The sequence below is a fragment of the Microcebus murinus genome, chromosome 9, assembly GCF_040939455.1.
Source record: "Microcebus murinus isolate Inina chromosome 9, M.murinus_Inina_mat1.0, whole genome shotgun sequence".
NCBI classification, from domain to species: Eukaryota; Metazoa; Chordata; class Mammalia; order Primates; family Cheirogaleidae; genus Microcebus; species Microcebus murinus.
The window spans coordinates 21,287,096-21,303,625 of NC_134112.1; the positions used below are offsets into that span (position 1 = coordinate 21,287,096).

General features: G+C 38.5%; 1 protein-coding gene across 1 annotated transcript in view; it reads right to left on the bottom strand.

Annotated features, from left to right (window-relative positions):
- Positions 1-228: 228 nt before the first annotated feature.
- Positions 229-16,530, bottom strand: part of LOC105879020 (ITPR interacting domain containing 1) — a 33,989-nt gene continuing 17,687 nt past the window's right edge. The window contains exons 5-7 of the mRNA XM_012778973.2: positions 14,934-15,136; positions 10,577-11,133; positions 229-948 (exon numbers count right to left, since the gene is read on the bottom strand). Coding sequence (XP_012634427.2) covers positions 814-948; positions 10,577-11,133; positions 14,934-15,136 — 895 coding nt within the window. The 3' untranslated portion in view covers positions 229-813. The remainder of the gene's footprint in view (positions 949-10,576; positions 11,134-14,933; positions 15,137-16,530) is intronic.

Genomic DNA, 16,530 nt, shown 5'->3' on the forward strand with positions numbered 1-16,530 from the left:
ATTAGATGGAAAACAGATGCTTATTTTTGTGTTATAAACCTCAATGCAGGTTGTGTGGTAATTACTTTGAAGAGCAGGATAACAATTTATGTAATCAGCAGGACCCTATAATTACTAATGCATAATTTCTAAACAGCATTTAGCAAAATGAGGACCATACATATACTTTGTAATGAAAAAGATGTGTTTGACACCACACTAAATTAAATTAAAAATTTGCATATTTTCTTCCAGATGAAGTACTAGCTTCATCTGCTCTATTTTGCTGGATGAATCCTGCCTACTGCTAGCTCCTCATAGGATCATGGAAATGTTAAATCACAATGATGGAAGAATGGGAGCATAAAAATAAGGAGTAGAGAAAAGCTCCCTCTCCATTGTCTAGGGTGATATAGTATTATTCTAAGAGATGATTTGGAAAGCAATATCTAGGCAACTTCTTTCCACTGAGAATTTAACATCAAGATCATATAAAATTCAGAATGGCAGAACACTTAAAAATTATCTGCATTTACCTCTTTGTTACAGATGGAAAAATTGAGGCCCAGTAAAACAATATAACTTGTGCAACATCAAGCAATTTGGCAGTAGGAGTAAGAAAGCATTCACCCAGTTAGTCTTGGTCCTATGTGACACTGAATCCACTATTATAGTCAGTTCATGTAGAGTTAGTGTCAGACGCACTGCATACTCCATTAGCCCCAGGGATAGTGAACATTTCTATATTTTAAAATTTACATGTACATTTGCATTGCTAGGAGGTTTTTAGCATTCCAGATGATGCGTAAATGTAGGGCATCTCCTGCAGATAATTTAAGTTCTATACATATTGTGAAAGTTAAGCACCAATTGTTTGCATTCTTTCTGAAATACCATTGATGAATTCTTACCTACAGTTCCTGAGGTCACACCAAGAGGATTACCAGTTTCTTCTTCAAAGCTCTGGACCTAAAATATCAAAATGCATTAATCTCATTAGAAATTTTTTTTCATGATAAATTCACTTCATTTAATCAACATATAATTAGTGTCTACTGGCACCTGATAAGAGGGATAAACATGAGTTCCTGAACTCAAATAACTTACAGTCTGCTGGGAGGAAGTGGCATGGACAAGGTGCTCATGGTAAAGATACAAAGAATTAAAGGAGTTCAGGAGAAAGGAAGATCACATCTGGGTGGGAAGATCAAGGCTCCTTCTGGAAGATGTGCATTTAAAATAAATTTAACAATTTTATTATTTTTCTAGATGTTTTTGCTCCCAAAGAACTTTAAATATGTTTGGAGAATGCAAGTAAATTTTGTCTCAATAAATTTATGAAGAGTAATTCAGAAAATCTGCTTGCTATGTAGTGCTTAAACAGATTTAAAAAATTAATTTCCAAATTGATATAGCAACATTTATATTTGATATTCTTTTTAGAAATTAATAAATACTACTTTATTAATGACAATAAAGTTATTATTAAAAGAAAATAATAAATATTATTTTTAAAATAGCAATACAGATTACTATAGAAACATGATACATAGAAAAAATTAAAGAAGGGAAGAAAACAATTACTGTTAATATTTTAGAGTATTTCTTTGCAAGTTTTCTTTTCATACACTTATTTTGAATATAGTTATGTAGTCAAACTTTTTCACTCAGAAATTTGAAGGATGAACTCTTTTCCCACATCATAAAATTTGTCTTAAAACGCCATCTTTAATGACTGCACAATAGGCCACATTTTGAAGGTACATTAGTTTACTTAACAATTTCCCATTGTTGGAACATTTTCTAAATTTTGCAATTAAAAATGATGCTCAAATGAATATCCTTATACATTAATGTACTTCTACATCTCCTATTATTTATTTCAAATTAATATCTTAATGTTGGAACCTGAACCAAAGGACATAAACATTTTAAACATTGTGGTACAATAGGGTCAAAAATGACCTTTAACTCAGGGATAGACTAAGGACCATGAGAATATAGCTCAACAATGTAATGAGAAGAAATATTCATTTCCTCTTTTTAATCCTTCATATATTTTTTCAAAGAAGTTACTTTATACTTATAATTACTTAGGCATACTTCTTAGAATGATTTTTATTGGTTTTGGTAACTGAAACCAGTGTGCACCATATAAATTTTCAAGTGTACTAAGGAAGTTCTTTTGCCATGACCATTACCATGGAGAAAAATTCACTTAGTGCAATGTAAAGCACAGATTTGTCTATTGAAAAAAAGAACAAAAGCAAAAAGGAACAACAATTTAAAGTAAAAGCCAAGTGTATTCTTTGGCTGGTCCACCCTAGCCAAACTTATTAATTAATTTAAATAAAAGAAATATTTATAACTTTTGAAACATCCCCCACCTAATCTAAGTGCTGATTGGCATTACTTAATAATTAGGTTAATGTTCTTACACATGAATTCCAGAGTATAGTATCCTTATATGCAAATGAGAAGAAAGGGTGAAGATTATTTATTATGGATATAAAGAAACATCCTACCTTGAGTTTACAATTGCACAAGTGTCTCAATATTAAATTCATTTAATATGTTTGGGAATTTAAAAAGAGAGGAGCTGACTTAATTTTATTAAGTAAAATTAAACACAAAAATATGTTGATTTTTGCATTAAAAATCTATGCACAATTTTTTTGGAATCATACTTTTAAGAAGTGAACCAAATATTGCCAAACTCAGCCTTTAGTAAGACTAGAGAAAACATCATAGGTTGATCTGGAGGCAAAACTTGGCCAATCATAGTTGAAATTCTGATAGCTAGATATTTAAATACATTGGCTCATGTTTTAAATGCCATGAAAATTTGCCAATTTCACACATAGTTTTTGTTTCTTATAATTGGATTTTTAGATTTTCCATTGAAAAATAAACGTGGCATTGGCTCTTGTTTAAGATCCAATCTACCCAAGCTTCGTTCACTCATCTATTGTTATGGAGTAAAATAAATTTTTTCCCTGGGTGAGAATGTAATATTTTACATACACTTTTTATGAAAACGAAATTCAAGTAGTTTCTTTTATATCATTTTTAGGACTATCTCTGTCTTACATATACACATACAGTCCTTCACACATATAAATCTTGAAAAATATTAAAGAAACTCCATAGATAAAGTTGGCTATGAAGTTCAACAAAATATTCTGTTTTTCTATGAAGGCCACCCTTAGATTAAATTAGTATCAAATTCTTTTATTGTTAATTTACTCATTCGACAAATATTTACTGAGTATCTACTATGTGCCACAGAAATATGTGAGGTTTTTTTTTTATTCTGATGTTTGAGTGTGTTTCTTCCCTTCCTCCAAATACATATGAACCTATAGTTTTTTCTTGAATAATTGTCATTTTGAAAATATTTCAAAAGTTGTGTGTGGTAGCTTGTGCCTATAATCTCAGCTACTTGGGAGCCTGAGGCAGGAGAATTGCTTGAGCCCATGAGTTTGAGAACAACCTGGGCAACATAGCAAGACACTGTCTTCAAAACAGTAAAATTAAATTAGGAAGAGGAAAGGCAACATGGCTGACGAGAGACATCACTTACTGGACTATCCAGAGGGAAGGAAGTGTTTCAGATAAAGGAGAGGGGAGATAGGACACAGCTCAGGTGTAGGTCGAAGGAATAAGTACCAGAGCCTGCCAGGGACCTCTCAGAGGAACATTGCAAAGCAGAGAAAGAAGAGGAAAAAGGAAAAAAAGATATTGGTGTGGATCAAACCCAGAGAGGCTGAGAGCCCAGTCAAGGGGAAAGGTGACTAGCAGGCTACCAAGATACTTGGAAGCTTTTCCACCCCCACAAGCCCAAGCACTGCAGCAACCCCAGAACTGTGGGGAGAACTTGCATAACATTCCATGTGGAATTTCCCTCCAAGGAGAGTAACCTGAGAGGCTAGAGAGCTGGCTTTCTTCCATTCAGACTCTTATCCTCCCCTGCCCACTGCAACCAAGAGAGAAGTTTGAGCCAAGAATTTGGCAAGCAGCTGCCTCTCTGCAGCCAGTACATCCTCTAGTCTGAAGTTTCTACAGAGACTGCGGTCCACACCTTTTCCCGTGAGGACATGCAGTGGATCTGGGTGCATGATCTAGAAGCTTTCTGTCAGCTGGCATTTACCAGAGATTCATGCCAGTGAGTTAGACACACAGGCTAGATGCTATGCCCCCAGGACTTGAACGGGTTGCTAGAGGACACAGGATTTGGACTTGGGAGGCGAGGGTGCCCACATGGGTGGAACTGATGGGAAAAGACGGGGGGGGGGGTCCAAGACACAGTGATTTGGGGGAATGCCCAATCTCCCCAAAAGGAAAGCCACACAGTCAGATTAGGGTGGGTCCTCCACCGGGGAAGATCCCAACCTGTGGTTCCATAGCAATAGAATGCAGCACATTCAGGTGCCTGTTTGCAACCATACATTGGAAGATAGGGGTGATGCAAGAGGGGCAGAGTTCACTCCTAACAGCTAGTTGAGGAATAACAACCCCTTCTTCATGAGCAGTCATCCTGGTTTGGAGAGCCTGCCTCAAACATCCTCCCAGAGACTCTCCCTAATGGCTGGGAAAATGACCTTTGAGCCCTGTCAGGGCTTTGCAAAGCCTTCCAGGCTCACACAACCTAACCATGCGCAGCCTCACCCTTGCTCCTCCACTCACCTCTGCTGTGGTGGAGAACTAGCAATCCCCTGGGAGGTACAGGGTCCCTCCCAAAGCCTGGGACATTCAGGTGTTTCTCCTGAGGGACTAGAGCTTATTACAGACCCAAAAGAACATCTTAGCAGTTGGCTGTTTCCTGCAAGCATCAACCACTGACAGGGAGAACAACTCTATAGCTCATTATAGTATCTACCAACTCAGTTAAATAGGGAGTGGCTGAATCTTACTCAAAAGCATTACCCACCATCTCAGAGATTAAGCTGGGGATCCCATTACAATTCTCACTGCTGGGAAGATGTGAAGACAGAAGAATAGAAGCAACCTTAGGGGACACTGCTTTTTAGGGGAGAAACAAAATTATAGGAAGCTTGATCTGTGAGGGGTCTCACTCTACTACTGCAGACCTCTGAGCTGATTGGGGAGCTATTCAGAGTCTGTGCAGAGACATTCCAACAGAGCAGGTGCAGCACAGATCTGGTTCCTGCCAATCCCAGCTTTCAGCAACCGATGCCATCCTGATCACTCTGGTGCATGGAGCCAGGTCTGCTCGGGTCCCAGTCTTCCAGGAGCAGCCTTTGCTTTACTCCTGCTAGGCTGAGGAGGGAACAGATGCTCTCCCATGTTGTGCCCTGTGACTGGGGGCCAAACACACCTCCTATGCAGTGTGGGAGCTGAACAGAGAGGGGCCTCAGGCACCATAGGCACCACTTGGGAAGTCTAGGGTGACTTCCTCAGTGGATCCTAGGTGTGCAGGGGGAAAACTTTGGTTGACCAGCAGCTCCAGACTGCCTACACAGACCCTGTGATACACAGGCATACTGATACAAACTCTTGCCTGTGTGATTGGGCATCAGCAATCCCCCTGCTTGTGGAATAGCCCTCTCGCATAGGAGCAGCTCTGTCCCCCAGATATCCAGAGCTAGCTCTGAAGCTCCCACTGTGTCTGAGTCCAAGGCTCTCTCCCTGTAGCTCCAGGCTCCCCCCCACCCCAGCACTGTGACTCTACCCCTGAGACTCCAGCATTGTGCCTAGATGCCAACACCTCAGCACTGAGTCCCCACTGCCACTGCTGGTTCAGCAGAACCTCCCTAAGGTCCAACACTTCACTCAGGCCCCCAGCCCTGAGCAGCCATAACTCCTGGACTTGGTTCAAGAGAGTCTCCAGCAAGATAGAACAGATGCCCTGCAATCCTATTAACCCAGAGCTGAGAGAAGAGAAGCCAGATGAAAAGAAACCAGCAAAATAACTCTGGAAACATGAAAAAACAAGATAGTTTGACACTCCCAAGGGAACACGATGGAGCTACAGTAGTGGACTGCACCCACAAGGAAACTGTCAAAATGACAAAAATGGAATTTAGAATGTGGATGGCAAATAAGATGAATGGAATTGAAGAGAAAATTGAAAACCAACAAAAAGAAGCCAAAAAACATATCAGGAAATCAATGAAAAAAATGATAATGTCACTAGAGAACTAGATAACAATAAAAAAGGATATAATGGAACTTAAAGAAATGCAAGAGTCATTTGGGGAATTTAAAAACACAACAGAAAGCTTTAACAATAGGTCAAACCAAGGAGAAGAAAGAATCTCAGAGCTGGAAGCTAAGGCTTTCATGATAACTGAGTCATTCAAAGAGGCAGAGAAGAATATTAAAAAGTCCAAGCAATCACTGAGAGAAATATGGAACTATGTGAAGTGAACTAACATTCAACTTATAGGTATCCCTGAGAGAGAAGAAGTAAAAACTAAAAACATGGAAAACCTATCTGAGGAAATTATTGAGGAAAACTTCCCTGGTATTGCCAGAAATTAAGACATACAGATACAAGATGGAGAAGACTTGGAAGATTCATAGTAAATAGGACATCTCCAAGACACATAGTAATAAATATGGCCAAAGTCAAAATGAAGGAGAAAATTCTGCAAGTACCAAGATGAAAGCATCAAATAATCTACAAAAGAAAACCCATCAGGTTAACTGCAGATTTCTTAGTGGAAACATTACAAGCCAGAAGGAAATGGGGCCCTATATTTAATCAACTTAAACAGAACAACTGCTAGTCTAGAATTTTTGTATCCTGAAAAACTAATTTTCACAACTGACAAAGGAATTAAGTTTTTCCAGACAAGCAAACACTGAGGGAATTTTTCATTATCAGACCTGCCCTGCAAAAAATACTCAGAATAGCATTATACGCAAATCAGCACAGCAGATACCCACTAGTGTAAAGTGAAGTCACCTAAAACCCTTCCAAAACTCACAATTCTTATAAAACAATAGAACAAGAGGTAAAACAAAGCAATAAGGGATAATCCAAGAGGATGAACAAACCAACATCCCACATATCAATGCCATGAATTAACATTAACAGACTCAATGCTCCTCTCAAAAGACATAGGCTGCCTGAATGGAGAAAAAGACACAACCCAAGTATCTTCTGTCTCCAGGAAACACACCCAAACCACAAGAATGCACACAGACACAACATTAAAGGATAGAAAAAAATATTCCACGTGAACAAAAATCAAAAGACAGCAGGTGTAACCATTCTTATATCAAATAAAATTAAGCCAGCCAAGGTAAAGAAAGACAAAGAGGATCATTATATAATGCTAAAGGGAGAAATTCTACAAGAAGACATAAAAATTCTAAACATATATGTACCCCAAACAGGCATTCCCAGATACATAAAGCCAATTTTACTAGAACTAAACAAAGAAATAAATAGCACCATCGTAATTGCCAGGAACTTCAACACCCCACTGTCAGAGCTTGACAAATCAACAAAGCAGAAAATAAATAAAGAAACAATGGACTTAAACCAAACTCTAAATCAAATGGACCTAACAGACATTTACAGAATATTCTACCCCCAAACTACAGAATACACATTCTTCTCAGCAGGACATGGGACTGTCTCCCATACTGATCATATCTTAGGCCACAAAACAGGTCTCAACAAATTTTAAAAAATTGAAATCATACCACGTATCTTCTCAGACAACAGAGGAATAAAACTGGAAATCAATCACAAGAGAAACACTCAAACCTACAGAGTCATGGAAATTAAATAACCTACTGCTGAATGATTACTGGGTCAAGAATGAAATTAATATGGAAAACAAAAAATTGTTTGAACTCAGTGACAAATGAGACACAAGTTATCAAAATCTATAGGACACAGCAAAAGCTTTCTTCAGGGGAAAATTCATAGCCTTAAATGCCTACATCAAAAAGAAAGAAAGATCAGAAATTAACAACCTAATGTCATACCTCAAGAACTGGAAAAGGAAGAACAAACCAAACCCCAAGCCAGCAGAAAAAAAGAAATAATGAAGGTCAGAGCAGAACTAAATGAATTAAAATACAAAAAACTATATATATAAAAAGTATTACTGAAACAAAAATTTGGTACTTTTAAAAGATAAATAAAATCAAGAGACCTTTGCTAGATTAACCAAGAACAGAAGAGAAAGGACCCAAATAAGCTCAATCAAAAATGAAAAAGGCGACATTACGACTGATATGGCAGAAATACAAAACATCATCCATGAATGCTACATAAATCTCTACATGCATAAGCTAGAGAACGTAGAGGAAATGGACAAGTTTCTGGAAACACACAACCTTCCAAGACTCGACCAGGAAGAAATATCAATAGAACTCCTGAACAGACCAATAACAGTGAGATCAAATTAGTAACAAAAAAACTTCTTCAAGAAACAAAGCCTTGGGCCAGATGGAGTCACAACTGAATTCCATCAGACATACAGAGAAGACCTGGTACATATAACACAAGATCATTCCATAATATTGATAAGTGAATCCTCTCTCACTCATTCTATGAAGCCAGTATCATCTTGATACCAAAGCCAAGAGAGGGCACAACAAAATAAGAAAACTACAGACCAATATCCCTTATGAATATAGATGCAAAAATCTTCAGTAAAATACTAGCAAACAAAATTCAACAGTGCATCATAAAAATAATCCACTAGAACCAAGTGGTCTTCATCCCAGAGATGCAAGGATGATTCGACATATGTAAATCAATAAATGTGATTCATCACATTAAAAAAAGCAAAAACGAAGACCATATGATCTTTTCTTTATGTGCAACTTGGTATCTGTCTATCCCTGTACTCTCACATATAGATGACATACAAGGAACATTGTTTTCCTCTAAGTCAGCCTAGTTGGACGTGGAGGAAACTTAAAGGTGAGTGGAGTCTAATGAGGCTTGACAATGAGTTGAAGTTTTGTGAAACTTCTTCTTTAGATCTTAGCTAATATAACAGACTGACTAATGAATAGCAAATTGTCTTGACATTCTTTATAGTAATATAACTAATAGTTTGATAATTAAATAATCTTTGCAAATTTGAATTTAAAAAAAAAACACTCTTTTTGAGTGCCACTTCAATGTATCCTCAAATGAGAGGACTTCTGTTTTTTTCCTCCTTTTATAATTTTTACTCATTTTAATGTTATTATTTTCAATTCATTTTAATATTTTAAGGCTCTTCAACTTTTTATGTAAGGCATATGCATGCATGTACATACAGACACATATATACATAGACATTAGGATCATTAACATCTACATGTTTTGAGGCCATTTTTATATCTTTGTGGGTGGTCAGGGCTTCCAGTAGGCATATGCACCTGACTAAATCTTACTCTTCTTTTAAGATTATGATTAAGCATTACTTCTCATAAGTTTCTTGATCCTTTCAGCCTCTGGGCTTGTTAAGCATGTCTTTGCTTGCTCCCAAATATCCCAAAACATATCTGAATAGTAACATAAAAAGTGTATCTGTTGGGCTGTCTCTGTCCCTACCACATTACTGTTTCTGTGCTCATCTCTGCCACTTCTCTGCAGCGCCCTTCAAGGTAGATTTCATCACCATTTCTGTGCTGGCAACCCTCTGCCTGGCACATAGAGGGCTCAATGGAGAGGTGACCCCACCTTGGGGATTTGCATACAAATATCCTGCCCTACTTTTGAATAATTTTATATGAAAGTAGAGAAAAAGCTCTTCCTCTGTAATTACTCTTTTGTAATTATGTTAAATAACAGAGTTATTATCAACAAGCTAAATCCCAGTCCCAGTTGCCAATATGAATAGAGAAATAAGCAGAAATGTGAATGCACTTTTTGGGAAAAAAAACAAAAAACAAGACACAGAAGTACAGTTGGGTATGTCACCTAAGGGAGGGTGAAAATGAGTGGGAGTGAAGGTGGGGGTGAAGGGGCAAAAAGTCTACGTGAAAGGGGAGTTGAGCCGTGCAAAAATCAATAAATCCCAAAGCAAACAAATGACATGCCAAACCCTTAAAATCAAACCAAACCCAAGTCGTCACTGTATTGTCCAAGGTGCTGCATTAGGCATTGTGGGGGAAATATTTCCAACACATGACCATGGTTCTCAAGAAGCTAGTCTCCTGGGGAAGACGGCATTCCCAATACTCCATCTCTAACATAACAAGCTCTTCCTGCCAAAGCCATGAGAATACAGAGGAGCAGTGTCCAGGGCAAGTTTCTCTGAGTGGGAAATAGTTGAACTTGCCCTCAAAGAAGGTGAAACATGGAAAAGTAGAGAGTAGATGAAAAGCAGATTGAGATGCATAACAAAACATCGAGCAAAAGCAAAGTCAGATGCAACTCATGGGTTCAACTGTGTGCAAGAAAAGAAAAAGAAATAGAAGAAAGGCTGGTTTCATACCAGTTTATTTCTAGCTGAAGCAACTAAAATGACTTTAAATGGATGAAACCAAGTCGGACAGTAAGATGTAATGCTGAGGGGGAGAAAGATGGAGTGATTAAAGGAGGGCTAGAAGGCAAAGGATGCTGTGGTGCAGGTTATTTCCCTTGGGAGGTGAAGCATGTTTTTGTAACACTCACTTCTTCCATTTCGAAGGAGTCTGGTCCTTTACCCACAAGACGACACAAGTTCCTGAGCTTGTTAGTCTGAATTCTGTCCTTGACGGACCCCTCAGACACACAGGAAAGGGGATCTTGCTTGGCCAGCGTGGACGGGCAAGGCCACTGCTTGCTCAGCAGGGCTCGTGGAGGATGACAAAGTATGGAGTCATCACAGGATTGCAGAGACTGGTGCTCTGCAGAAGTAGACAAACGATTTTGGTGGTGGTGGATGGGGGCTGCTGGGGACTCTGCTACACACTCCCCTGGGTTTGCAGGGGGGATGAAAACTTCATCCTTCGTCTTGAAGGACTCAGACACTTCTGGGTCATAATCTCTCCTGATGTTCTGTCTTGAAGCTCTCCTTAAAAGTTTACCCATCCTTCTCCGATGCTCTTTGGACCCACTCGCTGGGGTTCTCTGCACAGTCTTTCCTCCAGCTTCCCCATCGGCTTTGTTTTGTAGGATGTTGACGTCATTCAGCAAAGACGAGAAGGCATTGGTCACATGGTCCAGGATTTCCAGCTGTCGGAAACGGCCTGAACAACACGAGAAACACAAAATTTTTAGACTGGGTCTTTTCGATGAAACTGCATTTAACGTAGTTACGAACTGAAGAGTTGGTTAATGTGTGATTTTCAAGATGGGAAGGACATTAGGGTCTTGAAACTCAAGTATTTCTCACTATGTGCCATTGCTATTATGGAGATGATTCCTCCACATAATGAGATATCACTGTGCTATGGGGAAAGTGAATAGCTTTTAGATTTAAATATACCTAAATTTATAGGTTTCTATATGCCTATTATTTGTATGTGTTAATCATTAAAAACTGTACACATAGGTGAATCTCTACACTAACGTGTAATAAACTGTCGAAGAATGAAGCCAGCTCTGTCAACAACAAGTGACCTGAGTACTCTTCCACCACTTTACATGGTGGATATCCCCGTCATCACCTCCACCATCCCCATCCATATTGCCACCAGAGAGTGTGGAAATGAAACCTTACATGGAGCCATAAGACATAAATAGTAATCAAAGTCTGATCTTTATGCAATATAGATATAGCCAGAAGTTAACCAGCCATTGTTCCCTAACGTCCTTACTGCTGTAACTGGTTACTGTTTAATGTCAATGATTTCCCTGACAGGTGCAAGATTTGTGACTCCCCGCACTACTTCTCTAGATAACTTTACCATTGTAAAGTCCAAGGACTTGTGCTTCTCTAGATAACATTACTATTGTAAAGCCTGGGGCTGGTCTTTGAGGTATTTTTCAGACTTCGCATTCTGGGGAGACCCACTGGCACCAACCAGACCCACAGATAAGTGTGGGAACAGATCCAATAGCCTTGAGACCATCCATGCAAGAAATCTGCCAACTGAGAACATAACCTCTGCTTCCCAGTCCTATGAGTTCATTCCCTACCAATTAACAAACCTAATTTCCTAGCCCTTTGCCTGCCAAGCTATCTTTAAAAATCCTTTCTCCCAAATTATTGGGGAGCCATATTTGAGAAATTCCTCCCACGGCGTCTGCGATATTAAACTCTTTCCTTGCTGTAACACCTGAAGTCTCAGTGTATTGGCTTCCACTTGAGCAGCAGGCAAAGAACCTGGTTGGGCTGTAACAGAAAGATCATGATACATGGGGTCAGAAGGCCTGGATCCAAATCCCAGGTCAAACACTCACTGGAAGTTTGACCTTGGTGTAAATTAATAGATATACATACAGTGCTCAGCCTGTTCGAGGCACAGAGTAAACAGACAGTTTTTTCATCTAGGGGAATCATACCTGTCTCATGTATCTTTCACATCTGTATGAGCATCAAAGCAAAGTTGTTAAGCCACCATGCTATGTAAGTATCAGTCATTAAAATAATGATTATATTAATAAATGTGCAAGAGTTAGGAAGGGAATATACTGTTTGCAGTCTTTTAAAAGAAGATTGTCATTAATGTGAAAACTCTTTGGCCCTTCAAAACAAACCAGCTCCTCAACTTGTAAGCCTTCCAGGATGATCTGGCCTCAGATCATTTAGGCAAAATGTAAATATAATATTAACTTAATTAGCATATAGAAGAGACCTAATGTAGCAAGCGCTAATTTGGGAACACATTGCTGGTTTGAAAAATAAATGGTGAAAGTATTTTTGATATCTCAGGATACTAAAATCATGATAATAAAAACAAATTATTTTGTTTTTATTGCATGGTCTTTTTTCAACCCCAGCAATAGCATGGGGGATTGCATAACTAGCGCTGGCCAAGGAGCACCGTGTGGTGGGCAAGGATGCTGTCCTCTGTTTTGTTGTTTGAAACATCACAACAATACTACTGACTCCATGAGCATATCCTTAGCCCACCTGTTTCTTTCATCTGAAAGGAGAAGACTAATCATCATCTCTCCTTAATATTGACTAATCATCCTTATACTCCAAAAAAATGTGATGGATTTCACACAGAGGATGGTGATATTTTTTAAAGACTTATAGGAACTCTTGAGTTCTGGATGTTTCAGAATAATTCTGATTACATTTCTCCCCTAAGTTAAGCTGTAGTTGAAACTAAATCTCTTTTGTGAGCCAGAGGGTATAATGGACTCATAATTCAGCCTTTATGGTTGCCTTACATCCATCCATAGCAGGTTTTTATATTTAGAGTAAGACAAAACCTATCAATTTAATTGGTTAAGTCAATTCAGAGAACACAATAGCCTAAAGTATTGGATGAGTGTTTTCTTTTATTTTTGCCTTTGGGTAGATTCAACAATGGACTAATTGATTCTCATTCCTCAAGTTTAAACCTTTTGTATTGACTTTGAATGAGACATAATTTTTCATTCTATTTTTTGAACAGCCAGCTAGTTTTATTATTGCTTGCTTTACATATGACCTTCTCAGCTTTCTTGAATCAAAAGTGTTAAGTAGTAGAAATAAGAGTGGGCCAGGGATGGCAGGATCAGGGGCCAACTCCAAGTTCCTCTCTAATCCATGTGTCAATTTCATTTGCAAAATGTTTACTTCATAGATCAGCTCAAACACTACTCAAATATTGGTAAGTGTTATTATTCTCCCCAAATAAAGAATTGATCAAAGAACATGTATCTCTGTGCTGCTTGGAAGAGGAGATAACAAAAAAATGATATTAATTGCTTCTGGAAAGTAAAGAAACATTACATTGTAACACCTTCAGGTTTACATACTCTTCTTTAAAAACTAATTTCAACACACATGAGAACAAAACAAACAGGAACTAAAATAAGAACTCCAAGTGAGGTCCCTGTTCTAGATAACACTTCGCCTCACTTGATTTTCCTTTCAGTGAATTTATTTAAAAGAATTTATTTCAGAAACAGAATTTTGTCATTTCCCTCGCACCCTGCACCCACACCAAGAATTCCTCAAACTCTGTTCCATGGGGAAAATGTTCTTCAATGCTTCTCCAAGAGTCATTCTTTATTTAAATCTATTTGAAATACTGCACTGCATTTTCTCTAGGAGTCCGAAGGTGCAACTTAGCATATTAAATAAACCCTGCAGTAAATAAACCTGTTGAACTACAAGGCATCTTTCCCCTTAATTAATCTGAGCATGGTACACATGCCCCAAGAACATCCTTAGTAATGTCCTAGAGAAAAGTCTTCTTTTGACCACCAGTTGGACAAATACAGCAGCATGCATGAAAACGATAAGGTTTAGGAATAGTTAATCCACAAATTTGGAGGCATTAATAACTACCACTTACAGTTGAAGGTATAATCTACAATGTTCTAAGCCTCATGTAGACGAGGAAATTAGGGTTTTACTTAATGACCCGGTAAGCCTTGTCAGATCCTGGTTGCTCTGCCTCCTGGGTGTGTGGCTATAGTATTTATTAGTGCTGCTCAGGAGTACTGCCACTTTCCCTCCTTTGGGGCACAAAGTGGGATTGTACATTCTTTCCCCCGTAGAGTTAAGTGTGGCCATGTGACTTATTTTAACCAATGAAGTCTGAACAGATGTGAGGTGTGTATGAGCAGAGTACTTAGGAGCCAAGTATCATTCTCGATTCCTTTCCCTGTCATTGCAACTAGTGAGGTTCCAGATTGGGGGCCAGGTGCCCGAGGGAGAGTGATGTGGAGCAGATATGCCCTTGTCCCGAACATACGCAGCAACCCACGTCAGACATGCAGAGTGATCAAGAACTAAAACTTTGCTGTTTTAAGTCACTGCTATAGAGAAGCCAAATGCTACCGCATGCAGTCTCCTGGACTGTCCCCTCTATTACTTTACGGTGGCCCATGTGACCGCTCGTTGTCATTGCTGAGATGCACATGCCGCATGGTCCTTACTTACCATACAAGCTGGGATTCTCAATGTCCATTCGCTGCTTTTGAGCTTCAAGAAAAACACGGATGTTGATTCCTCTGGCGGCCGAGCTACAACCAAGGAATCTGGCTGGGATCTGGGAGCAGATGTCTGGCTCGTCAGCACCGAACCCCAGAGCCAGGAGAATTTCCACGGGATCATTTTCCCAAAAGTCCAGCCATTCGGGAATGCTGTGGTAAAAATATGAATTGCTTCATCTAATAACAGTTAACTTAATCCAAAGCTATTTGTTCTAGTCACCTCACCTACCCAATCTTCCAGGTAGTGAGTGAAAGAAGAAACTGAAGAGATGACGGTACATTTACTAAAGCTCGCTCGGATATGTACCTGAAGGAAAGCCTGGCAGCCCAGTCACGGACTGCTTGCCTGTACTTTACGTACAACACTGTGATTTAACTGGATTTCCATGTCACAATATGCAAATATTAAATTAGGTAGGGCAGGGAGATAGTGGACAGAAGCCAGCCAGAGGCAGGGCACTGACAACCACAAAGAAATGGTCACTGAAAGCAAAAAAGGAACAAAAAAACTGAAGGAGACTCATAGAAGAATATTTTAAAGAGTATCAGTCTGGGGCATCTTCAGCTACACAAATCTGTCTAGGATATCATTAAATGCAGACTACAGGACAGATGTTTACATATAATGATTTTAAGTCTCTACGTAGAAATATGTATTGTATTTTTTTTCAGACTTGGCTGAGAAACAAAAAATGCTTTTGTCAAATTATTCTAGTCCATTTTGGCACCTAAAATGAAAGATATCAGTTATCTGGATATTGTATGTCTATATATCAACTCACTTCTGAATTTCTCCTGGGTTACTATGCTATGGACCTTCCCATGGACTCTGGGAATCGGAGATTTTGACACCGTTTGACCAGGTTTGCTGAGCTCTTTTGTTGATGTTTCTGTTGGCCTTTACTTTACATGCAACATGAATGAAGTTTTTCGAGATGGTTTAGATAATTTTGCTTTCACGACTTCATCATTTAAATTGGATTAATTACGATTCATTTACTTATCCATTCACACATTCAGTAACAGCCACCTACAGTCTCACCAACCAGGTCCACTGACCAGACACCACCAGCATTATGTTCACAATTTCTTCCTTTTAAAAATAAATTTATTTTTAATTAACAAATAATAATTGTGTGTACTTATGAGGTACAGTGTGATGTTTTGATCTTTGTATATACATTATAGAAAAATTCAAACTAATGTACATATCCACTTTCTTACCAATTTATTTTTTTGGGATGAGAATGTAAGAAATCTATTCTTTTAGCACTGTTGAAATACACAATAAGTTATTATTAACTGTGATCACCATGCACTGCAATGGATTTAGATAGACCAATACTCATAATGTGAAGTGGAGATGGCTTATTTTGAGTATCTTAATCATTGGAATTAACTGGAGAATGTAGAATGCCAATCACGTGATTAAATCGACACAGACATTTTATTATGAGAAAGATTCAAGGAAGAAAAAAATTCTAAATCATGCGAGAAAAATTTATTTTTCTTGTTATTATATTTCTTGTTATTATATTTCTTGT